The 25,539-nt window shown below is 36.2% G+C and overlaps 2 protein-coding genes across 5 annotated transcripts in view; both read right to left on the minus strand.

Moving 5' to 3' along the window:
* Window positions 1-25,539, minus strand: part of LOC145975617 (2-oxoadipate dehydrogenase complex component E1) — a 330,754-nt gene that overhangs the window by 258,221 nt on the left and 46,994 nt on the right. For all 3 annotated transcript variants that reach the window (XM_083106211.1, XM_083106214.1, XM_083106212.1), the window contains exons 3-4: window positions 15,812-16,031; window positions 15,239-15,585 (exon numbers count right to left, since the gene is read on the minus strand). In XM_083106211.1, the coding sequence (XP_082962337.1) occupies window positions 15,239-15,585; window positions 15,812-16,031 (567 nt within the window). The remainder of the gene's footprint in view (window positions 1-15,238; window positions 15,586-15,811; window positions 16,032-25,539) is intronic.
* On the minus strand, window positions 20,184-22,980 carry LOC145975619 (uncharacterized). Of its 2 annotated transcripts, XM_083106216.1 has the most exons (3): window positions 20,835-22,980; window positions 20,685-20,740; window positions 20,184-20,309 (listed from the first exon to the last, which is right to left on the minus strand). In XM_083106216.1, exon 1 carries the CDS (start codon window positions 22,967-22,969, stop codon window positions 20,873-20,875), a length of 2,097 nt encoding a protein of 698 aa, XP_082962342.1. In that variant the 5' UTR covers window positions 22,970-22,980; the 3' UTR covers window positions 20,184-20,309; window positions 20,685-20,740; window positions 20,835-20,872. The 2 variants fall into 2 exon arrangements, with proteins under 2 accessions (XP_082962342.1, XP_082962341.1); XM_083106215.1 differs by having other exon boundaries at window positions 20,685-22,980.

Raw genomic sequence — 25,539 nt, forward strand, 5'->3', positions numbered from 1 at the left:
CCTCCCCCAAGTCCGCAATCATTATACTAAATAACAACGGACTCAATGGACATCCCTGTCTTACCCCCCTTGCCGTCCAAAAACTCTCCCCCGTTTCCCCTCCTGCTCTTACCCTACTTTTCGTCTCTCTCAGTGCTTCTTTCACTCTCTCCACTAAACCCTCTCTTATCCCTCTCATCCTCATTGTCTCACATAATACCTCTCTGTCCACCATGTCAAATGCCGCCTTCAAGTCCACAAATAATGCCACTACTCTCTTTCCCTTTCCCAATTGCCTATTTATTAGATAATTTACCACATATATGTTATCCATTGTACCCATTCCCTTCCTAAACCCTGTCTGATTCTGCGGAATCACCCTTTTAGCCTCACATTCCTCCCTCAGTCTTTCCGCTAGCCCCATCATATACACCTTATATAATACCGCCATCAGTGTCACCTCCCTATATTCCTGCACTGTCTTTCCTTCTCCTTTCTTCACAATTGGTACAATTACCCCCTCCTTCCATCCCTCCGGCCACCCCTCTCCCTTCCACACCCCCTTGCAAAATTTCCACCCCCAGTCTACCAAATCTTCCTCTCCATATTTCCAAACCTCTCCTGGTATTCCATCGTACCCGGCTGCCTTCCCATCCTTCAACCTTCTGATTGCCCCCCTAATTTCCTCCTTGCTTATTTCTCCTTCTCCGTCCTCCCTTCTCCTCTCCCAATTTCCTCTCACTACTCTATGCTCCACCCCTCCCAGCAGCCTATAAAATAATCTTTCCATTCTCTCTCCTCTATATTCTCGTTCACCCTCCTCCTCTTTCTCCTACCTCTATTCACAATCTCCCACACATCCTTCTCTTTCTTTACCTGCTCCGCTTCTTTTTCCCATCTCTCATTTTCCTCCCTTTTCTTTCGCTCGCATAACTCCCTATATTCTCTTTTCTTTTCCCTATACTCTTCTTTATCTTCTCCCTCCCTCCTCCATTTCCTCAATTCCACTCTTACCTCTCTTTTCTTATCCTTACATTCTTCATCCCACCATCCCCTTCTTATTATCCTTCCTTTCCCCTGTTCTTCCTCTGTCACCTTCATCGCCTTTTTTATTCTCACTTCCATATCCTCCATGCTACCTCCGATCCCTCTCCCATTGTTTTCTCTAATGCCATCTTTTCCCTATACATTTCTCTACCCTCCTCATCCCATATCACTCTTCCCACTCCTTCTATCCTTTCCCCTCTCCTCTTCCTCTCCACTTTCCCTTCCACCGGATGATGATCTGACTTTATTCTATCTCCTATTATCATTCTTTTGATTCTCACATCCTCATCTCCAATCACATAATCTATTACTGTATATCCCTTACCCCCCGTAAACGTAAATTCGCCTTCCTCATCCCCTCTCATATTTCCATTAAAAATACTCCATCCTTTTTCTTCAACCAATTCCACTAACTTTCTTCCGTCTCTATTTATCTTTTCGTCCTTTGATCTCCTTCTTTTCTCACCTCCTTATTCCCCCTCCTCTTCCTCTCCCACCGCTCCTCCCTCTCTTCCTGTTCTCGCGTTAAAGTCCCCACCTATCAGTATTCTACTTCCCACTTCCTTTTCTTCCATCCATCCCCCCATATCCTTTAACACTTCCTCTAAATTCCCCTTCACATATACTCCTATTATTTTCCACCTTTCCCCCCCACTCTCACTCTTCCTTCAATCATTCCCTCCCTTTCTGATTTTATTTCCTGTCTTTTCTCCATTACTTCTTTTCTTATCCCCATAGCCATTCCTTCCATTGCTCTCCCCTTCCTACTTCTCCTTTTTGCTATTTGTGTCCCCCATTTATATCCTTTTGGTAATTTTCTTTTTATCCTATCCCATCCCTTCTCATCCACCCATGTCTCTGACAACACAATTACGTCCCAATTTTCTAACCCCTTCCAAAAATCTCTGTCCTTATTCCTCAACCCCGCTACATTCCAGAATGCCACCCTTCATTCTTCCCTACCAATCTCCCCTCTCTTCTCCTCCCCCGTTATCCCCCCATTCTCTTCTCCACTTATCTTCCTTCCCCCTGTATTTCTCCTCTTATCTCACCTCTTTCATCTCTCAATTCCTCTCTTTCGTCATCCCACCTCCATCATTGGTCCCCTATTCTTATTCTCCCTCCTCTTACCCAAACTCTTCTTCCCTTCGCCTCCTCCATTTTTGCTATCTCTCCCAACCTCCATCTAACCCTCCTCTCCCTCCACGACAGATCCTCCAGAATTCTCTCCTTTCTACCTCTTAAATTCTTCTTTTTCTCCATCACCTCCCATTTTTGCTCCTTACTTCCTAACCTGACTAATAGCATCTCCCGCCCTCTTTCTTTCACTTCTCCTATCCTTTTAACTTCCCCTACTTCCACCTTCGCTCCCACTATCCCTAATATCTCCTCCACTGCCTTTCTTCTTCCTCCCTCCTTTACTTCTACATCTCTTATTACCACATTCCTCTCCTCCCTCTCTCTGGTGTCTAACCTTCTTTCTAACTGACCTACCTTGTCTATTATTTTATTCCCCCCCTGTCCTGCCTTGTATCACGTTATCCTCCTTCCTCTCTCCCTCCTCCAATTTTCCTATTCTTTCCTTCATCTCTAGCTTCCTCCTCAACTCCCCCCTCTCCTCCCTCCATTCCTTCTGTTGCTCTCTGAACTCGCTCCTCATTTCCTCCATCTTCTCGTTCAACCCCTGTTCTCTACATTCTCTTCTTACTTCCTCCATCGCTCTCTCCGTTCTTTTTGCCATTCTCTCAAAGCTCTCTTTCATTTCCCTCATCCACTCTCCCAGCTCACTCGTCTCTATATTCTTCACCGGCGATCTTTCTATTATTTTACTTTTCTTAAATATCTCCTCTTCTCCCCCTCCACTCCTCTCCAATTCCTCCCTCTTCCTTTTCCACAACTCGTCTAAACTCCCTATACTCCCCCCCTCTCCCTCCTTCCTAATACACCTACTCTCTCCTTTGACACCGTCTCCATTTGAGCCACGCGCACTTCTCTGTTCCCCCTTCTATCCCTACTGTATACTCTATGCCCCTCGTGCGCCTCGTTGTTTCCTACCTATCTACTATCTCCCTATTCTATGCCTTTTACTCTGTCACCTCGCTTCCCTTTTATTACACGTTTTTTCCCTACTCCGGTCCTCCTCTTATTCCCTCTATACTCTCTCACACTCTTTCTCACCTCAATTCTCATACTCCACCACTCTCACTATCACCACCCTTCTGCAATTCTCACTATTTCTCACTATCACACTTGCTTACTTTCCACGTGTCAACCGTTATTGCACCGGAAGCGGAAGTCCTACAATAATAATGTATTGTTCAGATATTTTCGTGATGTAGCGCGTCAGGTATGCGAACACGTGCCCCTCACATGATCGCGGCAATCGCTCGAGCGACGGACCAGCGCGATCGCGCCCTAAATCGATATCGGTGCCATCCCAGTGCGTCCCTTCAAACTTATCTTATTCCACATCGCCCTGCATTCTCTCAAGTACGTGGCGATAGACAATTGCGACACGTATGATTCTAGGCTCATAGGCCAATCAAAGGATCGCGTGATCCTGCGTGTCGATGATTGATTGACTTTGATGATCGAATGTTCGCGAATCGTATCGCACCCCCGAAAGTCTAAGGCTCCGGCAGCCAGAGACCGTTGAGACGAGCATCTGAGCGCACATGTCCGCGAAAGTCTTCCGATATCTACATCTAATTAACATAGGATCAACTGCTGATTATTGTTAATTATCGCATTCTGCGGTGCAAAGGCGGAATCGTGTGTGAAGTTCGGACATCGTCTATGTAATATAACACAACGGCCGACCTAGAGAGCCGGAATCGAGCTATCCATTACGATCGATTGAACATTCTCAATCCGCGTTACTCGTACACGGACTGATGAATCCTTGCCAACCGCGCAAGTGAATCGTGACCGGATACTGCTCAGAAGTTTAGTGCAAGACTAATCAGTTCGACTAAATATACGAATTATCATTAATCATGTGCTCCCTCGTTCTCGCGTGTTCTCTCACTCGCACTTATTCAATCGCAAATCAATATTTATTAAGAAAAAAAATGTACAAATAAACAATTGTTTCCTCGTTTTAACCTTGAAGATGATCTTGTCGGCAATTTTCATTGGTATATTCATAATCAGCATGTCGAAATACATTACATTAGTATGTAAAATTTCAGAACAATGGGAGATATGCACTTTACGGAACTTTATTCGAAACTGCCACGGAAGCGATCATCGCGAATGTCACCGAATGTGTACAGTTCAAAGCTTCATTGATTTGCGGACGTGAAAATGGTCGTTAACGAGAATAATCATTTAGTTCGAGACGAGTAAAATAGTTGCCGTCATAGAGTTCGAGATGAGTGAAATAGTTGCCGCCATATACAAAGATATTTACAATGTTGCGACTTATCTATACGCTATTTACAAAAAAAATCTGTTACAGTAACAGTTCGTGAAATTATTATAATTCTCGGGAGTAAATGTCGAGAAGATCACGAAAAATGACACGTGCACGGCAAAATGGTCATAAATCGATAATCCTCATAGCTCGCCCGTTGCGGTCAAAATGATGAGGCCGCGTGTTGCCAAGCAGTTTTAATGAATTCACGCACGTACAACTTATACAGTATTCGCGATAATTACTGCATTCTCGTTTAATAACACGATATGCAAAGATACGACACTTCACAATTCGGATATTAAGTATTAGCACTATTGATACAATCAGCAAAGTAAGCGAAAAAATTATATCCTTGGTATAACACTCTCGAGATTGTTTTGCCGGTAACGATCGCGATAGCAATGATGCACGAGGACAATCCGCGATCATTCGATCCAGTTAACCAATTGCGGATTGTCTGATCGCACGATAATTTGTTAAAACCGTTAAATTATATGTGCCATGTATTTGTAGCCTAACATATACTTGCAATGGCGAAGAGCGGCACGGTGAAGGACAAATTCAAAGGATGGCATGGGAATGCAATAATCGCGCCATTAACTCGATTATTGATTCTAACAGTGAATCACATCGCGAACGATGACTCTCATAACGGATAAAAATCATTTAGCGGCTTTGTAAAACGTATTAATTCTCTTTACTACAGTAGCTAACATATACACATATAAAATCTCAATAATAGTAGGAAAAAAGAGATGCGACACATTTACACTTTTACTTAAAATCGACATTTTGTTAAAGCTAAATGCAATTATCTAAATTAAAAACCAAATATGTATTCCAAAAGAAATATATATTTCCAATGAGGACTATATCCAATTGAGTTTGTGTCCAATTTCATCTGTGTCCGATCGGACTTGTATCCGATTGTAATCGTATGTGTCCGATCAGGACTGTGTTCAATGAAGGCTGTATTTGATCGGAATCGTATCTAATTAGATCTGTGTCCAATCAGGCCTGTATCCAATTGGACCATGTCCGATTGCAACTATATGTGTCCGAGCGAGATTGTGTCCGGTAGAGATTGTATTCGATCGGGATTGTGTCCGATCGGGAAATGTCATAGTGTGTGATCGGTATTGTGCGCAATCGGGATAATCCCATTATTATCAAGAGTCTTTTAAAACGAGAACATCTGGTTTCTTGGAATCAAGCACGAGGCTGCGATCAGACTAAATTCCTAATAAGCTAAAGCTCCCAAGAGAATCGACGAACTTCTAAAAATAAAAAGGAGAATGAGAGTCTCCATCGACCTCCTCACAAGTTACACAGCTCTTAGAAACTTATTATATAATCCTAGGGATCTATACAATTTCGGAATGGCTGAGCAGAAAGAATGCCGGTTATGTGAGGAAAAAGAAGACACATTCTTCGCCATTGTCCTGTTCTCGCATTTAAAAAATACAGATTCCGGGATCTCATGTTTTTAGAGTCAAAGAATCTGTATAATATGAAAATGAACAAGTTTTATAGCCTATCAGTAAACGTTAAAGCAAATAACCTTAATCCACAGTGAGGAGTCATAAAAAAATTTATCTACATAATATTAAGAACTAATCTAGAATCCCATCCATCTTGGTTCTATTACTAGTAAAATTAACATATTATAAAATTAATATAATGTATAATAAGAAAAAATTTTATATATATATAATTATATTTAAGTTTATATATGGGAATATGTGTATATATGTAATCTTAATTTAAAAATTTTAAAATAATTGCTCGCATAAACTGATCCTTCTATTTCTTGGTGATGCGCTAATCGGTAATACAAACTTGTGTAAAAGCAGAGAAAATTTGGAGGTCATTAAGTATTACGGAAATGAATTATAGGATTCTTATTTCTTATTTCTATTATCAGACATATACATGTACACAAAGAAGTGTATAGCTCAACTATTCAATCTCTATGTGATACACTTTGGGTGACGCTAATGTTAACATCTTAATAAGTGTTTTTGAATTTTAATAAATTCTTATAAAAAAGGACAAATGTATAGTGCTTTGAAACTGTGGTAAAAATATATACAAAGTATTCAGTAATAATTCGCCGAACTTCTCGTGTACAACTAGAGCGGGATAAGTGGGGCGTTCTCCAAAACACGATGGCGACGCGCGGCACTTCGGCATTATTTATAGCGACACATTTGATGAACGCCCCGCTCACAGTTTCACCGCGTGGAAAGATCAGGTTATAGATTTTTTAAAAATTGTAATTTTTATTTTTTTAATAAACAAGGTAATAATCGAATCTTTCATGTGTAGGTAGAACGGGTTAGGACTGAGTAGGAGAGTCCTCTACCGTTTTCCGATCTTGGCAGTAATTAAAAATTAATTAATGAAAAAAATTTAATCTGTGTGAGTAGAAGCGCGCGGTGACGAAAGCCATCCCACTATAACCTGATTCTAGACGTGCGATGAAGCAGTAAGTAGAATGTTCTAGTGGATACGATAACGTGAATCCCTCCCTCATCGCTTCATCTAGTATCCGGTTACAGTTTTACGGCTTTCGCCTTTACACTTGTTCTTTAATCAATCTTTTTAATAAATATCTCGAAATTTTACGTGGCTGTTTACAAAATAGTATAAGACGTTTTAGTTCAGTTTAACGATATCTATTTGTGTTTTTTTGATGGGAAATATTACGTCAGATGCTCTGTAAATGTAAATATGTTATTTTATTAATTCCTTGAAAGAACAAACTATTTTCGTAAATGAAAACAAACATTTCTTCAATCGTTTTTTCAATTTTTTTAAAGTGAAACCCAAAAAAAATGTTTCTAAAAACAGATTATAAAATATTTTAGATATTTTGTAAACATTTCTAAAGCGAATAAGTATTATATAAGAAGTATAAGTATTATATAAGAAGTTTCTTTCATGATTAATGTCATTTCAAAAAATATAATATTGTATAAAGTTTTCTATAATTTCTAAAGGAAATTTGATTTCTGCTTCAATTCTGACAATGCGCACTTCAAAAATATGTCATTTAGATTCTCAATTTTTGACATTGTTTTATAAACATTTATTAAATAATAAAAATATCTCCGATTGAGATTTTTAGTCTATTTAATTAAAACTGTCAAAAAATTGTCTTCTATTACAAAATCTTTTATTTTTCTTGTTCTTTTTATGTGTTTGAAAAATGACAACTAATTAATTTGAACAATTTTCCGTGGAACATTCTATAATTGTATTAAAATATATAATATAGAAATATAAAAATAAATGATATTAATTACCAAAGTATATACATACATATAAATACATGCATTTTGATAAAAACTTAATCATGTGTAACTTGCACACAAACACACAGATACACATACATATACACAGGCATGCATGCATGCACGTACGCACATAAACAAAAATGTAAATCTGACTGTGCACTTCCATGCGGTATACCTTAAATAATGCTAGTGCCAATGGTATTGTAATTTTCAAGCCTTATAACTTGCAAATTGCGAAACAAAAAGTACTTAATTATTGGAAAGCATTCGTTAGATGGAGGTTGGGAGAGATAGCAAGAATGGAGGAGGCGAAGGGAAGAAGAGTTTGGGTAAGAGGAGGGAGAATAAGGATAGGGAACCAATGGTGGAGGTGGGATGACGAAGGAGAGGTGTTGAGAAATGAAAGGGGTGAGATAAGAGGAGAAATACAGGGGGAAGGAAGATAATTGGAGAAGAGAATGGGGGAGGAGAAGAGAGGGGAGATTGGTAGGGAAGAATGGAAGGTGACATTCTGGAATGTAGCGGGGTTGAGGAATAAGGACAGAGATTTTTGGAAGGGGTTGGAAAATTGGGACGTAATTGTGTTGTCAGAGACATGGGTGGATGAGAAGGGATGGGATAGGATAAAAGGAAAATTACCGAAAGGATACAAATGGGGGACACAAATAGCAAAAAGGAGAAGTAGGAAGGGGAGGGCAATGGGAGGAATGGCGATGGGGATAAGAAAAGAAGTAATGGAGAAAGGACAGGAAATAAAATCAGAAAGGGAGGGAATAATTGAAGGAAGAGTGAGAGTGGGGGGGAAAGGTGGAAAATAATAGGAGTATATGTGAAGGGGAATTTAGAGGAAGTGTTAAAGGATATGGAGGGATAAATGAAAGAAAAGGAAGTGGAAAGTAGAATACTGATAGGTGGAGACTTTAACGCGAGAACAGGAAGAGAGGGAGGAGCGGTGGGAGAGGAAGATGAGGGGGAATCAGGAAGTTAGAAAAGAAGGAGTTCAAAGGACGAAAAGATAAATAGAGACGGAAGAAAGTTAGTGGAATTGGTTGAAGAAAAAGGATGGAGTATTTTTAATGGAAATATGAGGGCGGATGAGGAAGGCGAATTTATGTTTACGGGGGGTAAGGGATATACAGTAATAGACTATGTGATTGGAGATGAGGATGTGAGAGGGAGAATCAAAAGAATGAGAATAGGAGATAAAATAGACTCAGATCATCATCCGGTGGAAGTATGGGTGGAAGGAAAAGTGGAGAGGAAGAGGAGAGGGGAAAGGATAGAAGGAGTGGGGAGAGTGATATGGGATGAGGAGGGTAGAGAAATGTTTAGGAAATAGATGGCATTAGAGAAAACAATGGGAGAGGGATTGGAAGAAGCATGGGGGGATATGGAAGTGAGAATAAAAAAGGCGATGAAGGTGACAGAGGAAGAACAGGGAAAAGAAAAGATAATAAGAAGGGGATGATGGGATGAAGAATGTAAGGATAAGAAAAGAGAGAGATGAGAGAGGAATTGAGGAAATGGAGGAGGGAGGGAGAAAATAAAGAAGGGTATAGGGAAAAGAAAAGAGAATATAGGGAGTTATGCGAGCAAAAGAAAAGGGAGGAAAGTGAGAGATGGGAAAAAGAAGCGGAGCAGGTAAAGAAAGAGAAGGATGTGTGGGAGATTGTGAATAGAGGTAGGAGAAAGAGGAGGAGAGTGAACGAGAATATAGAGGAGAGAGAATGGAAAGATTATTTTATGAGACTACTGGGAGGGGTGGATCACAGAGTAGTGAGAGGAAATTGGGATAGGAGAAGGGGAAATAAGCAAGGAGGAAATTAGGGGGGCGATCAGAAGGTTGAAGGATGGGAAGGCAGCCGGGTACGATGGAATATCAGGAGAGGTTTGGAAATATGGAGGGGAAGATTTGGTAGACTGGGGGTGGAACTTTTGCAAGGGGGTGTGGAAGGGAGAGGGGTGGTCGGAGGGATGGAAGGAGGGGGTAATTGTACCAATTGTGAAGAAAGGAGAAGGAAAGACAATGGAGGAATATAGGGGGATGACACTGATGGCGGTATTATACAAGGTGTATATGATGGGGCTAGCGGAAAGATTGAGGGAGGAATGTGAGGCTAAAAGGGTGATTCCGCAGAATCAGACAGGGTTTAGGAAGGGAATGGGTACAATGGATAATATATATGTGGTAAATTATCTAATAAATAGGCAATTGGGAAAGGGAAAGAGAGTAGTGGCATTATTTGTGGACTTGAAGGCGGCATTTGACATGGTAGACAGAGAGGTATTATGTGAGACAATGAGGATGAGAGGGATAAGAGAGGGTTTAGTGGAGAGAGCGAAAGAAGCACTGAGGGAGACGAAAAGTAGGGTAAGAGCAGGAGGGGAAACGGGGGGGAGTTTTTGGACGGCAAGGGGGGTAAGACAAGGATGTCCCTTGAGTGCGATGTTATTTAGCATAATGATTGCGGACTTGGAGGAGGAGATGGGAAAGGTGAAATGGGGAGGGATAAAGATGTGTGGGGGAGAAAGGATATATACCTTAGCTTATGCGGATGATATAGTGCTATTGGCGGAGGAGGAAGATGAAATGAGGAGCATGATTGGTAGATTGGAGGAATATATGGAGGAAAGGTTTAGAGTGTAGGTAAGACGAATGTAGGTAAGACGAAGATAATGAGGTTTAAGAAGGGAGGAGATAGAATGAAGAAAAGAGAGTGGAGGTGGAGAGGAAAAAGGATGGAGGAGGTAAAGGAATTTAGGTACCTGGGGTATACGTTGCAAAGGAATGGAGGACAAGAAGCGCATATTAAGGAAAGGATTAAGAGGGCGGCGGCGGTAATGGGGGAAGTATGGGGAATAGAGAAGAGAAAGTTTGGCAAGGATTGGAGTAGACGGCTATGGCTGTTTGACAGGCTAATATGGACAATATTGAGCTATGGAGTTGAGATATGGAGTTGGAAAGAAAGGGAAGGAATAGAGAGACTGGAGGATAGATATATGAGGTGGGTACTGAGCCTAGAGAGAAGAACGCCAGGATATTTGATAAGGGAAGAAATTAAGAGGGGAAAGTTAAGAGAGAGAGCAGGAAAGAGAGCTTGGGGATTTGAGGAAAGGCTGAAGGAAGGGAAAGGTAGTGAGTTGACGAGACTATGCTGGAAGGAATTGAGGGAGGGGGCGAGGGAGGGAAAGGTAGGATCAAAGTGGGAGGAGGAGAGAAAGAGGTTCTTTGAAAGCAGGGGATGGGGGATTAGAGAGGTAGAGAGGAAGAGAGAGGAAGGGGATGGGTGATTTGAAGAATTGATTAGGAAGGACAAAGAGGAGCAAAGGTTGGATAGAGAAGGAAGGATAAGAGACTCAAGATATAACAGGTGGTATAAGATGATAAAGGAGGAAGGAATACCAGAATATCTAAAGAAGGGATGGGGAGAGAGCAGGTGGAGGAGGGTATTGAGGTTTAGATTGGGGAATGAGATAAGAGAGAGTAATTATTGGGAGGAGGAAGACAAAAGTATATGTAGATTATGTGAGGGGGAGACGGAGACTTAGGAATACGTATGGGAGGGGTGTAGAGTGTGGAGGACGGGGGGGAAAGCTGGCAGGAAGTGGCAGGGTGGATATTGGGGGGAGGAGGGGAGGGAGAATGGTGGATGAGAGAGATAGAGAGAGAAAGAGAAGTAAGAAAAGATAGAGGAGGGAGAAGAGAGAGGGGGCGGAGTTAGAGATAGAGAGTGAGTGAGAGAGAGAGGGGGGGAGTAGAGGGAGGGACGACGGAGTTGAGAGGTTGAATAAAAGGCAAGAGGAAGCGGAAGTCGAGGGCGTGTGTGTGTGTGTGTGTGTGTGTGTGTGTGTGTAAAGGAGGGAGGGGGAGCGAAGAGATTCGCGATCCCTTAAGTAGTTTATAAGTACAAGTTAAGTTTAGGATAAAAGTAGATTTAAGACTTTTGTGTAAAAGATTGTAACCCTGAGGGGAATAATAAAGTTTATTATTATTATTATTGGAAAGCTTTCGAGGTAAGCTACAAGAATAAGCAATTAAAAATAGGAGTTTTATTTTAAAAAAATTAAAGGTGACCTTCCAAAATCAAATTATTATGTCCGACTATCCAATTATCCGACTATCCATTATTATGAACGACTATCCAAAATCAAATTATTATGTCCATCATTATGTCCCCCTTAAGGCCATATAACTATTGTTTGAAACATTTTTTTCTAAAATCTTACGATATCAAGGTATTTGATCCGAAAATAAAAATGGGTTATCCTGTATATACAGGGTATTTTATTTTAATCGCTCCAGACTGTTATCTCATAAAGTAAGCAAAAAATGTTACATATAAAAGTTTTGTTACTTCAAGGGAAACATAAGATAGTACCATTGATTTGGTCTACATGCCTAGATTATATGGAGGACAACTTTTCTTTTAAATAGAACCTCCTATTTTTCATTGCATATTCTGCTATATATGTATATATATATTGTATATATATATATATATATATATATATATATATATATGTATGTATATATATATGTATATATATGTATATATATATATATATATATATATGTATATACAGGGTGTCCGAAAAATCGCCTGCCACACTTCGGGAGGTGAGTCGGGACAAAAAAAGAAGAAAAAAATGATATATAAACATAGGTCCGGAAATAAGTCGTTTCCGAGTTATAACCACTTTTATGTTAAAAAAATCATAATTTGTAGTCCGCTTGACATCCTTCTTTCTTAAGTTTTTCTTAAATTAAAAATTTTTATTTTTTAATTTTTATTTATTTTTATTTAATTTTCAATTTTTATTTTTTAATTTCTTTCAATTTTTATTTTTTATTTTTTTTCAATTTTTATTTTTTTATTTTTTTTTCAATTTTCCAGTATTTGTAAATACACGATTACATTATTTTTAAAGCATAAACATAAACAGATATTTAAATCGAATTAAATAAGGTGTTCAAAATGACCACCTTCAGCACGAATGCAGGCCGTTATTCTTTTATCAAAGGAATTCTGAACTCTTTGAGAAACATTTGGATCTCTCCTTTTTCTTCAAATCTATGAATTATTCTTTGTCTTAAGTCAGCAATATTATTGGGTGCATATCTGTAACTCGACCTAACCCAGTGATGCCAGACTTAGTCCTCTTGGTAACATGCGATAGCGCGGCCACTCAAGTTTATTTCCAGCTTTATTTGGAATCTCGTTTTTTATTTTATCCGTTCTTTCTTCATTTTTCATTCACTCATTGAAAACAGTTTTCAATAAGTTACAAATTATTATTTAGCAACACTTTACTTATCCTAAGTACTTTTAGATTGTATCTAATCTTTCTGTATTCATTAATGGATCGTTTGAGTTTTAATGAATTAGCTGATATGCATCTTATGTATGGTCTTGCTCAAGGTAATGCTGCCGAGGCAAGAAGATTATACATCCAATCTTTTCCAAATCGAGATGTACCGGGAAAAGAGTCTTTTCGAAATGTGGACAGAACCTTGAGAGAATTTGGTACATTAAAAAAGAGAACAAGTGAGGGCAGACCTAGAGTAGATGGTATAACGGAAGAAGAAGTTCTTGAACAATTTGAGTGTAATCCTGCTACTAGTGTTAGAACAGTTTCGGATGAAATCGGAGTACCAAAATCAACGATATGGAACATTTTATCAAGAAATTCAATGTATCCATATCACGTGCAACGAGTTCAAGGACTTTCTGTTGCAGATTATGGTCCCCGTTTGCAATTTTGCCAATGGGTTGTGAACAGAATAGATGAAAATCCGAATTTGAAAATATTCTATTTACTGATGAAGCAGGCTTTGACCGAAATGGAATTTTTAACTATCACAACCTTCATGTATGTGCTTTAGAAAATCCTAAAACAATTGATCAAAGAAGGCATCAACAACAGTTAAGTTGCACCGTATGGGCGGGTATTATTGGTGACGAACTTATAGGGCCATATTTCTTTGAAGAGAGATTAAATGGTCAGAATTACGTAGGATTTCTTAGAGAAGAGTTAGGTCCCTTTCTTGAAAACGTCTCTTTAATAATAAGACAAAACATGTGGTTCATGCATGATGGTGCACCTACGCATTTTAGCCGTGTTGCCAGAGATCATTTGAATCGAAATTATGGCCAGAGATGGATAGGGCGTGGAGGTCCGGTTGCCTGGCCCCCAAGATCACCAGACATTAATCCACTTGATTTTTATCTATGGGGTCACGTAAAGTCAATTGTTTACAGAAATGCACCCAATAATATTGCTGACTTAAGACAAAGAATAATTCATGGATTTGAAGAAATAAGAAGAGATCCAAATGTTTTTCAAAGAGTTCGGAATTCCTTTGATAAAAGAATAACGGCCTGCATTCGTGCTGAAGGTGGTCATTTTGAACACCTTATTTACTTCGATTTAAATATCTGTTTATGTTTATGCTTTAAAAATAATGTAATCGTGTATTTACAAATACTGGAAAATTGAAAAAAAAACTAAAAAAATTAAAATTGAAAAAAAAATATTAAAAAAATTTAAAAAAATTTAAAAATAAAAATTGAAAATTAAATAAAAATAAATAAAAATTAAAAATAAAAATTTTTAATTTAAACAAAACTTAAGATAGAAGGATGTCAAGTGGACTACAAATTATGATTTTTTTAACATAAAAGTGGTTATAACTCGGAAGCGACTTATTTCCGGATCTATGTTTATATATCATTTTTTTCTTCTTTTTTTATCCCGAATCACCTCCCGAAGTGTGGCAGGCGATTTTTCGGACACCCTGTATATACAGGGTGTCCCAGACCACCCGTACACCCCTTTTAAAATGAAAATAAATGGCTTTTATCAAAAATCGCGAACAATTTTTAGGTAAATCGTGTACGCTCTATCAAATGGTGATATTTTCAACTTTTGATTCCGACCGGAAATACGCCATCCGGATCGGAAGTTGAATTTTTTTAGGGGAACATGGTACTTTTTATTACAGATTCGAATTGTACGTGAAAAAATAAGAAACTTTTGTATCAAACGTTTTTTCTAGAAGTGCCTCTGTCAATCTTAACATTTGAAGTTCATTATTTCATCACAGTTACTTTCAAGGTCAATTTTAGGATTGATAGAGACACTTTTAGAAAAAACGTTTGATACAAAAGTTTCTTATTTTTTCACGTACAATTCGAATCTGTAATAAAAAGTACCATGTTCCCCTAAAAAAATTCAACTTCCGATCCGGATGGCGTATTTCCGGTCGGAATCAAAAGTTGAAAATATCATCATTTGATAGAGCGTATCCGATTTACTTAAAAATTGTTCGCGATTTTTAAAAGCCATTTATTTTCATTTTAAAAGGGGTGTACGGGTGGTCTGGGACACCCTATATATATATATACATATATATATACATATATATATATATATATATATATATATGTACATGCATGTGTGTGTGTGTGTATGTTTGTATTTTTATATTTCTTACTTGAATATTTATAACTTTATCACTCCATTGCCCAGTTTTATTTCCATACGCAGCTTCTTGAATTGCTTGCATAATTCCTCGTGTTTTACCCATTGACACCGGATTTACTATTTCCAAATGCGAAGGATTTCGAAGCATGGTCACGTGAAGGCTTCTTTGCTCTATATTGAATTCGGTGGAATTTATAAGATGGCTAATCACATCTCCGGTACATTTAGTTGTATCCAAAAATTCAGAGAATCCCCGTAATTTACGAAATAATTTTTCTGGTGGAAAATTTAATAGTCCGGTTAATAGATTAAGGCGGCCACGATGTGCCGCGCAAAGGATGACGTGTTCCAAATTATCTAAAAATGATAATATAGCAATCAAGAAAATCTTTGTGTGATATATGCTGTTGATATTGAAGAACAATTTATTAAAAAGAATGAAAATTTGAACCTCAGTAAGAAAGTATTCTTAAAAATGTTTTTAACGTTTTCATAGAAAAAAGACTATTTTTTTTGCACTATCGTGCAATCAAATTATTGTGAATGCAATTATATTTGATTTATCTAAATATTTTTTAATTACCATAAGCACATAATTTAAACAATTCGTGAAAGAAGGCCATCATACTTTCGACTCCTTCTCCTCCATATCTCTTTAGACTAACAAATTTTATGGCCAAAAAATTATCAAATACTTGACTTTTAAGCATTTCTATAGCTATTGTTTTACATGTTTCATCATCTAATGGTTCGGTTAAAATTGTTTCCACAATCTCGGCAAACCATTCTCTTTCTTCTTCTGTCTATTCAATCAAGAAAGAAATCTATTATTAATGCTCTGGGAGAAAAAAAATTATATTAGGTGTATAACTAAGTTCCCGCCGTTTTTTTACTTGAAAAATGTATTTATTTCAATAAGAAAATGAATTAATCAAAATTTAATCCATTGTTTTCTATGACTTTTTCCCATCTTTTTTGCAAAAGTTGAATTCCGCGACGATAGAACGACTTGTTCTTTCAAGCAATCCATTGATCGATGCATTTTTACACTTCTTCGTAATTGGAGAAGTGTGTATTGGCGAGCACGTATTGCATTGATCGGGAAAGATGATAATCCGATGGGGCCAAGTTTGGAGAATAGGCTGGTGCGGGAGAACTTTGCATTCGAGCCCCAATAGTGTTTCTTTTATGATTTTTGCAACATGAGGTCGCGCGTTGTCATGCAAAAGAATCACTTTACGTCAATTACTGGCATTTTTCGCATCAATTCATCATTCAATCGATATAATTGTTATTGGTAGCGGTCAGCCGTGATTGTTTCAGAAATCAATCGATGAGCTTCAGCTGCAGTTTTATTTAAATCAAAGTAGTGAAAAAGTACATGTCGAAAAAATAACATCACTTTTCATTTTAAATCAATTCAAAAAATATCTCTTTCGCAAAAAATGAATCTTTGCGCATTCAATTTTATTGACAAATGCCTAACTTCACTACATTTGCAGCTGGAGCCATCTAATTATGAACGGCGGGAATTTAGTTATACTTCCAATATATATATATATATATATATATATATATATATATATACAGGGTTTACCAAAAGTGTGGAAATCCCTTAATATTTCGAAAAATACGCATTTTTAAAAAAAATGTTTCATACAAAAGTTATAGGGTTTTATGTGGCACATTACACAGCAATATTATTATGACCTCGAATAGCGTTGTCAAGGTTATGTGAAGGTCACCTCCAACTTTTTAAGTGGGACACCCTATATGCTTTTGCATATTCTTGTAGCTTATCTCGAGAGCTCTCCAAAACACTATAATTAAGTATTTTTTTGTTAAGTACTTTTTGAGTTATGAGGCTTGAAATAATTTATTAATTTTACATAAACCGTAAAATATCTAGTAAAATATTCATTTTTCGATTATCTTACCTTAATACTTTTATGTACAAAATAATGAGAGGAATCAATTGGTGTAAAGAAAAGACATAGTTGTTTTAAAAAAAAAAATATGTAATTTGCAATTAACAATTACATATTTTTTTTAAAAACAACTATGTTTTTTCTTTACACCAATTGATTCCTCTCATTATTTTGTACATAAAAGTATTAAGGTAAGATAATCGAAAAATGAATATTTTACTAGATATTTTACGGTTTATGTAAAATTAAGAAATGATTTCAAGCCTCATAACTCGGAAAGTACTTAATGAAAACTAACTTAATTGTAGTGTTTTGGAAATCTCTCGAGACAAGCTACAAGAATATGCAAAAGCATATAGGGTGTCCCACTTAAAAAGTTGGAGGTGACCTTCACATAACCTTGACAATGCTATTCGAGGTCATAATAATGTTGCTGTGTAATGTGCTACATAAAACCCTATAACTTTTGTATGAAACATTTTTTTTTAAATGCGTATTTTTCGAAATATTAAGGGGTTTCCACACTTTTGGTAAACCCTGTATATTTTCAAGGTCATTACTTTAAGTAATAAGTAAAGATTTTAGTCGGCGGTTGTTTATTAAATAGTTATAAACAAAAAATTTACGAATAATATGTATCCTAGTGGCACAATATATAATATTGGCAACATCTTTGCTGAATATTGGTTATATTGGGAACATCTTGGCTAATATTTTCCAATGTGAAACTAAAATTGGTTATTAACAAAATGCAAGTATTCTGTCAATATTGCAGTACCATGATGACACCAATATTGGCTACTAAATAAATATAAATGTGTTGCCAATATTGCACGCTCACACATTACGTGTGAGAATTTATTTAATATAATTTTTATATTTGCGGTTTTACATTTTCTCTATAATTAATTAAAAAATTGTATTATTTTTGGGAAATCTGCGCTTTTATAATATCAGTAAATCAATCCGGTGGTCTGATAAAAACCTCAAATTTGGTGCAAATAAATAATTTCTTTGACTTTGTATGCAGATTGTAGTAAATTTCATGTGCTGATAAGTCATCTCGCTCCCTCTCTACTCCCGATCTTGTTTTGTCTATTATCTTTCCAAGTTATCTAGCATACCTTAACAGTTGTGCTAGACAATTCGATAGCGAAAAAGATAAGCGAACTCGAGAATCGAGAGCGAGACCGCAAGTAGGGAGCGAGCGAGATGACCTATCATCAAAGAGTTCCAAAGTTTCTTATAATCAGCTTTCTCACTTTCTCTATCCATTCGCAATTCACGAGAATGTAAACATCTTATAAAATAAAAACTAACTTTTATTTTTTATTTTATCAGTTTGAAAGTAATTTTAATGAGTTAATGAGATTTTTGCGATTAAAATGACATCAAACACGACGTAAATCGAATAATTTTGATAAATGTTTACTTTAGGTTACACAGCTCAAAAAATTTTTATTTTCACATATGTTGTAGAGGATACATTCCTAAGTAATACACCGTTTGAATTTTGCGGCGGTCTCTTTTCGTTTCTGAGATATGCACTTTTGAAGTTTCATACTTTTATGGCATCTTTTCATAATATATTTTATTTATGTGTTTACATTTTTTGTTTACATTTACTCATCACGGTTTCATATTATATTTTACTTGCGTGTTTATATTTTTTTGTTTACGTTTGCTCGTCGCTTCCATGTCGCTAAGCTATAGAATTGTTTTGTTTAGTTTCGCTAAATAAAAATTGTAAGTAGTTAGGACTAGGGCGGTTCTAACCCAGGTCCTCTTAGGGGAGGTGAGGGGGATTTCGGTGGCGCGGGGGAATGACGTCACGCGGGACGGAGGGGATTTCAGTGGCGCGGGGGCTGCGGGGCGGGGGACGCTTGTTTCGACGCACGTGTTGAATGTTTTATCGCAAGATATAAGCAATATTGTATTACATACCGCGTCGCGCGAATTTATAAATAATATAAACAGCGGTATTCCTTTGAAGAGGATTGGATTTTGGCGCTGACTCACGCGTCGGGACATGTTTTCGCAAACAAAATAGCTCTCGCGGTACCCCCCCCCCCCCTCAACCACAATATAAGTAATTCTAGATTTTTTTTTCCGTTTGACGTATCCTTATCTCGCATTGAATTACGCGTCGCGCGAATTTATAAACAATATAAACAAATGGCGCCCCCCAGAATCATCTTCCATATTTTTTTTCTAGGAAGGAATGCAACGCATATCAGCGCCGATGTTCGGCTGCTTTGCGCTCTCGCGGTACATCCCCTCACCCCAGAGCTGCCAGATCCGCGACGCAAACAACATGCAACCTGTAGTGGAGGGGGTAACAGACATGTGAGCGTAAGCGTACGTGTGAGCTCGGCGCTTCGGCTAGCTTCGGGTAGTAGAAGAAGACAGAATACAGTTTTCTGTCTCCTTCCTACCAAGCTGACAACGAAGGCGACGGCGACGGGCGACGCTGCTTACTTCTCGATATCTCGATATGACCCACAGCGTTGAATGTTTGACTCTTACAGCTTTTTATATTATATATTTTTCCATATAAAAAATCAAACTATGTAATATTTATAAACGAACACACACACACACACACACACAATATATATATATATATATAAACGAATTGTGAGAATACATGTTGAGCACGTTTGTCGAAAATGGTTTTGCTTTTATGATAAATTTCATGCTAAAATTTGTATTGTAATAATTCATTTAAAAAAAAAATAATTATTTATTTCTAATTCAATTTATTTTTTAATTTGTTATTATCAAATAAAATATAAAATAATATTATTTATTCAATTTAAAAACGAAAAATTATTTGAAAAATAAAAAATAATAACAAAAATTAATAAATATAAGACTCGAAATATAAAATTAACAAAACAGTTATAATGGCAATACGAGTCTAGTGTCGATGTTATAACACATTTATTTATATTACAATCAAATAAATATTGATATTAAAGCATACAAAGAGAGGATAGCGAACGTTTCGATCCTATTTTTGGGTCATCTTCAGCGCGAAAGTATATAATAAAAGATAATATAATAACAATGTGTTTTATATCGGAGTCTGTTACAAAGGTTGCTGTTTAAAGCGATAATAAATGTCTCGGTATCTCATTATCTTGACGATGCCTACGTAAAAACAAAGGACAAAAGTAAAATAAGTTAAATAAATAATGTAATTAATATGAACAAAGAAAGAAAAAGTACTAAATTAAACATGAAATTATGAGATTGGAATGTTAATTTATTAAAAATGATCTAAATATAAACTGAACATAAAGTCAAAGAAATAAATAAATAAGTTATAAATAAGTTAAATAAATAATATGACTAATATGAACATAGAAAGAAAAAAGTACTAAGAATTACATGAAAATTACGAGATTGAAATTATTTTAATGTCAATTTATTAAAAATGATCTAAATAAACTGAACATATAGTCAAGAAATAAAAATTAAAAGGTTAAACAGATAAGAAGTTAAAACTACGAAAATAAGACTTACTTCCAGGCATCGAAGATAATGACGCGCCGAGGAGATGAATAAAGACAACTTAACATCTCCGAAGACAAAGATCGACTCGTCTTTAACGGATAAATGTGACTTATATATAAACGGTAAAGAGAGTCAAATAATGTATAAATGTACACATACGCAAAGTCGCAGACCTATTTGTTATGATAGAAACTGTGTTAAATTTTTGGCAAGTTGTTGACAATATTTAAATAAATTTCTGGTAAACGTTCAGTATCCGTTTGCAAATTGAGACCATTTTTTTGCCTCTTGATATATAGCATTTCGGAGATCAATCTTTTACTCAAATATGGTTCTCGATCCAAAACCTGAACGCCATCCCAATCAAAAGTATGATCAAAACCAACCCTGTGATTCGTGATGACTGATTGAGAATTAGTGTTATGTCTAATGTGGCTGCGATGTTCGTTGATTCTGGTATGCAGCTGTCTGCAAGTTTGTCCAACGTAGGACGCATCGCAATCCATGCAGTTCAATTTGTATATGACGTTCAAAGAATTGGAAGTAGGAAGAGGATCCTTATGAGCCCTGATGAAGTTTTTCATTTTATTGATACTGTAATATGAGAGTCGAACATCCAAATCCTTAACGATATGTTTAAAACGCCCGGAGATTGAAGGAACGTATGGTATCGTGAAATAAGTAATGTGATCATTTGTGTTTATGACCTGGGTATTATTCACTAAGGAATTTGGTTTGAAAAGGTGTTTCTTAAGGCGGTCAACACATGTGTGGAAAATAAAATTTAAAGGGTATCCATTGCTTAAAAGGATGTTGATAGCCAATTTAATATTCTTATAATGGAAAACAGGGTGAGACAAGCGGAAAACCTTGTCTATTAAACCAATTACTGTGCCTCTTTTTTGGCAAAGAGGATGTTGAGATAAGAAGTGTAGGTATCTACCGGAAAAGGTATCTTTACGGTACCAGTCAAAAATTATAAAATTATTGTCGGAAATTAAAGTCACATCTAAAAAGTTAATTTTATTGTCTACAGCAATTTCCATTGTGAATTGTAGACGAGGATGGAAAGAATTGAAAGTGTCCAGAGTATCTTTAAAAAAAGAAGGAGGAATGGCTAACAGAACATCATCAACATACCTTAAATAAAAGGGGGGAGTAAATTTTAAGGAAAGAAGTGCTTTGTTTTCCAAATCCTGCAACACTATGTCAGCTACAATAGGAGACAAGGGGGAGCCCATGGGCGTGCCAAAGGATTGCTTGTAAGTGATGTCGTTAAAGGTGAAAAAGGATGAATCCAACACAAACTTAACTGCTAAAAGGAATTCATTGCATGGTATGTCACAGTTTGGCGAGATATTACTCCATCTGGAAGAAACGCTGTCAATAATCAGATCTGTTGGCACGTTAGTAAAAAGAGAAATTACATCCAGCGAAACTAATCTGAATTTGTTGTCGAGGTATGTATTAGACAGTTTTTTAACCACATCACAACTGTTGGAGACATGGCTGTGAGAAACCGGAAAACTCTTAATCATGATCTTATGCAAATATGTGGCTAAAAAGTACAAAGGACTGTTTATGGATGAAACAATTATTCTAAATGGACAGTTCGGTTTGTGGATTTTGGGCAAACCGTAAGCTCTCGGTAAATTACCATCACTGTAATAAAGTGACTTGTAAGTGGAAGCTGAGATGAAATTCGACTTCATCCATCTCGTTAAAATTTCACGTAAACTATTTGTTAACTTCTTGACAGGGCTTCTTCCAACCACCATGTACGTGTCAGTGTCCATCAAAAGATTTTCGACTTCTCTAACATATTTGTCTTTGTCTAAAGCAACTGTGACATTACCTTTGTCTGCACGAGTCAAAATTAGGTTTTTGTTGCTGTTAAGAAACTTTTTTGTAGCTAATGTAAGTCTATTCAGAGTCTCATCAAGTTCGTCTCTTTTAACTGAGTAAGAAGGTAAATTGTTGATAGTGTTCAACGATCGACTCCGAATAGCTGATTGACTGACCGCAGGAAGTTTTCTTATGTTATTTTCAAAACTCTTGATGAACTCCATTGTTAGCATGTCATTGTTCTGTGTAGGAAGACTGAAATTCTCGCCCAGCTGTAACAAGGATTGTATATTCTTCGGGATGGTAATGGACGATAAATTAACAAACCATTTTTTGTTAATGTCACAAAGGGAATGGTGGTTGTTGATAAACGACCCAGAATCAACTTTGATCTCAATAATGTCATCGGAATGAAGGGCCGGTTCCGGAGGTTTAAAGGAGAACTTCATATTATTTAGGTTTCCAAAATTCCCAGACGTAGAAGAAAAGCTACAAAAATAATGTATGGTTTCTAACTTTTGGAGAAAGGCATTACGCCTAGATCGTAGAGAGGCAAATTTCTTGTTGAGTCTCTCTCGTTGGTTACAAAAAAAGGAAAACAATGGTCCCGCTTGTTTAGAAAAGAAAGAATTGCAAACGGACACAGGAACGCGAGAATACATAACTTTAGAGATTTTGTAAATCTGATTGCGCGCGAATCCAGATAAAGAAAAACAGTCATTAATTTCAATACGTAATAGTTTTTTTGTAAACGCATGTTTGAAGAGTTTAAATTTCTTAACAGATCTAGGATGTGTGAAATTTTTAAACGTCTTAAAGCAGTTATCTATGTGTGGCGGAGTGACATTATACATAATACAATTACGCAAAAACTCAATCTTGACCTTACAGTTAATAATTAATTTCTGATATTTAATCCATTTCTTAAAGGACAAGACCGCTTCATCACCAAACGTAAATTTAATACTATTGAAGAACAAGTAGGAACGCATTATTGCAGCCAGCGTTTAAATTACAAAAATTAATAAATATAAGACTCGAAATATAAAATTAACAAAACAGTTATAATGGCAATACGAGTCTAGTGTCAATGTTATAACACATTTATTTATATTACAATCAAATAAATATTGATATTAAAGCATACAAAGAGAGGATAGCGAACGTTTCGACCCTATTTTTGGGTCATCTTCAGCGCGAAAGTATATAATAAAAGATAATATAATAACAATGTGTTTTATATCGGAGTCTGTTACAAAGGTTGCTGTTTAAAGCGATAATAAATGTCTCGGTATCTCATTATCTTGACGATGCCTACGTAAAAACAAAGGACAAAAGTAAAATAAGTTAAATAAATAATGTAATTAATATGAACAAAGAAAGAAAAAGTACTAAATTAAACATGAAATTATGAGATTGGAATGTTAATTTATTAAAAATGATCTAAATATAAACTGAACATAAAGTCAAAGAAATAAATAAATAAGTTATAAATAAGTTAAATAAATAATATGACTAATATGAACATAGAAAGAAAAAAGTACTAAGAATTACATGAAAATTACGAGATTGAAATTATTTTAATGTCAATTTATTAAAAATGATCTAAATAAACTGAACATATAGTCAAGAAATAAAAATTAAAAGGTTAAACAGATAAGAAGTTAAAACTACGGAAATAAGACTTACTTCCAGGCATCGAAGATAATGACGCGCCGAGGAGATGAATAAAGACAACTTAACATCTCCGAAGACAAAGATCGACTCTTTGTCGATATGTCTTATATATAAGTCACATTGTCTTATATATAAGTCACATTTAACGGATAAATGTGACTTATATATAAACGGTAAAGAGAGTCAAATAATGTATAAATGTACACATACTCAAAGTCGCAGACCTATTTGTTATGATAGAAACTGTGTTAAATTTTTGGCAAGTTGTTGACAATATTTAAATAAATTTCTGGTAAACGTTCAGTATCCGTTTGCAAATTGAGACCATTTTTTTCCTCTTGATATATAGCATTTCGGAGATCAATCTTTTACTCAAATATGGTTCTCGATCCGAAACCTGAACGCCATCCCAATCAAAAATATGATCAAAACCAACCCTGTGATTCGTGATGACTGATTGAGAATTAGTGTTATGTCTAATGTGGCTGCGATGTTCGTTGATTCTGGTATGCAGCTGTCTGCAAGTTTGTCCAACGTAGGACGCATCGCAATCCATGCAGTTCAATTTGTATATGACGTTCAAAGAATTGGAAGTAGGAAGAGGATCCTTATGAGCCCTGATGAAGTTTTTCATTTTATTGATACTGTAATATGAGAGTCGAACATCCAAATCCTTAACGATATGTTTAAAACGCCCGGAGATTGAAGGAACGTATGGTATCGTGAAATAAGTAATGTGATCATTTGTGTTTATGACCTGGGTATTATTCACTAAGGAATTTGGTTTGAAAAGGTGTTTCTTAAGGCGGTCAACACATGTGTGGAAAATAAAATTTAAAGGGTATCCATTGCTTAAAAGGATGTTGATAGCCAATTTAATATTCTTATAATGGAAAACAGGGAGACAAGCGGAAAACCTTGTCTATTAAACCAATTACTGTGCCTCTTTTTTGGCAAAGAGGATGTTGAGATAAGAAGTGTAGGTATCTACCGGAAAAGGTATCTTTACGGTACCAGTCAAAAATTATAAAATTATTGTAATACAAAAAATAATAAATTTTTAAATCAATTATTTATCACTTTACACAATTATATTTTATTGTACACAATACAAATTTTAACATGAAATTTCTGATAAAAGTAAAACCCTTTTCGACAAACGTGCTCAATAACGCGTTCACAATTCGTTTATATATATATATATATATATATATACAGGGTCCGCCACCAAAATCCGGACAAAACGAATAATTTCTTTAAATAAAATTTTATTTATCAAAATGTAAGAATTACAGAAAAACCTTTTGCACATTAATAGTGACATCCTTTTACGATAAAATTA

Source organism: Camponotus vicinus, unplaced genomic scaffold (assembly GCF_025532165.1).
Source record: "Camponotus vicinus isolate PSW18456_S1 unplaced genomic scaffold, iyCamVici1.0 SCAF_8, whole genome shotgun sequence".
NCBI classification, from domain to species: Eukaryota; Metazoa; Arthropoda; class Insecta; order Hymenoptera; family Formicidae; genus Camponotus; species Camponotus vicinus.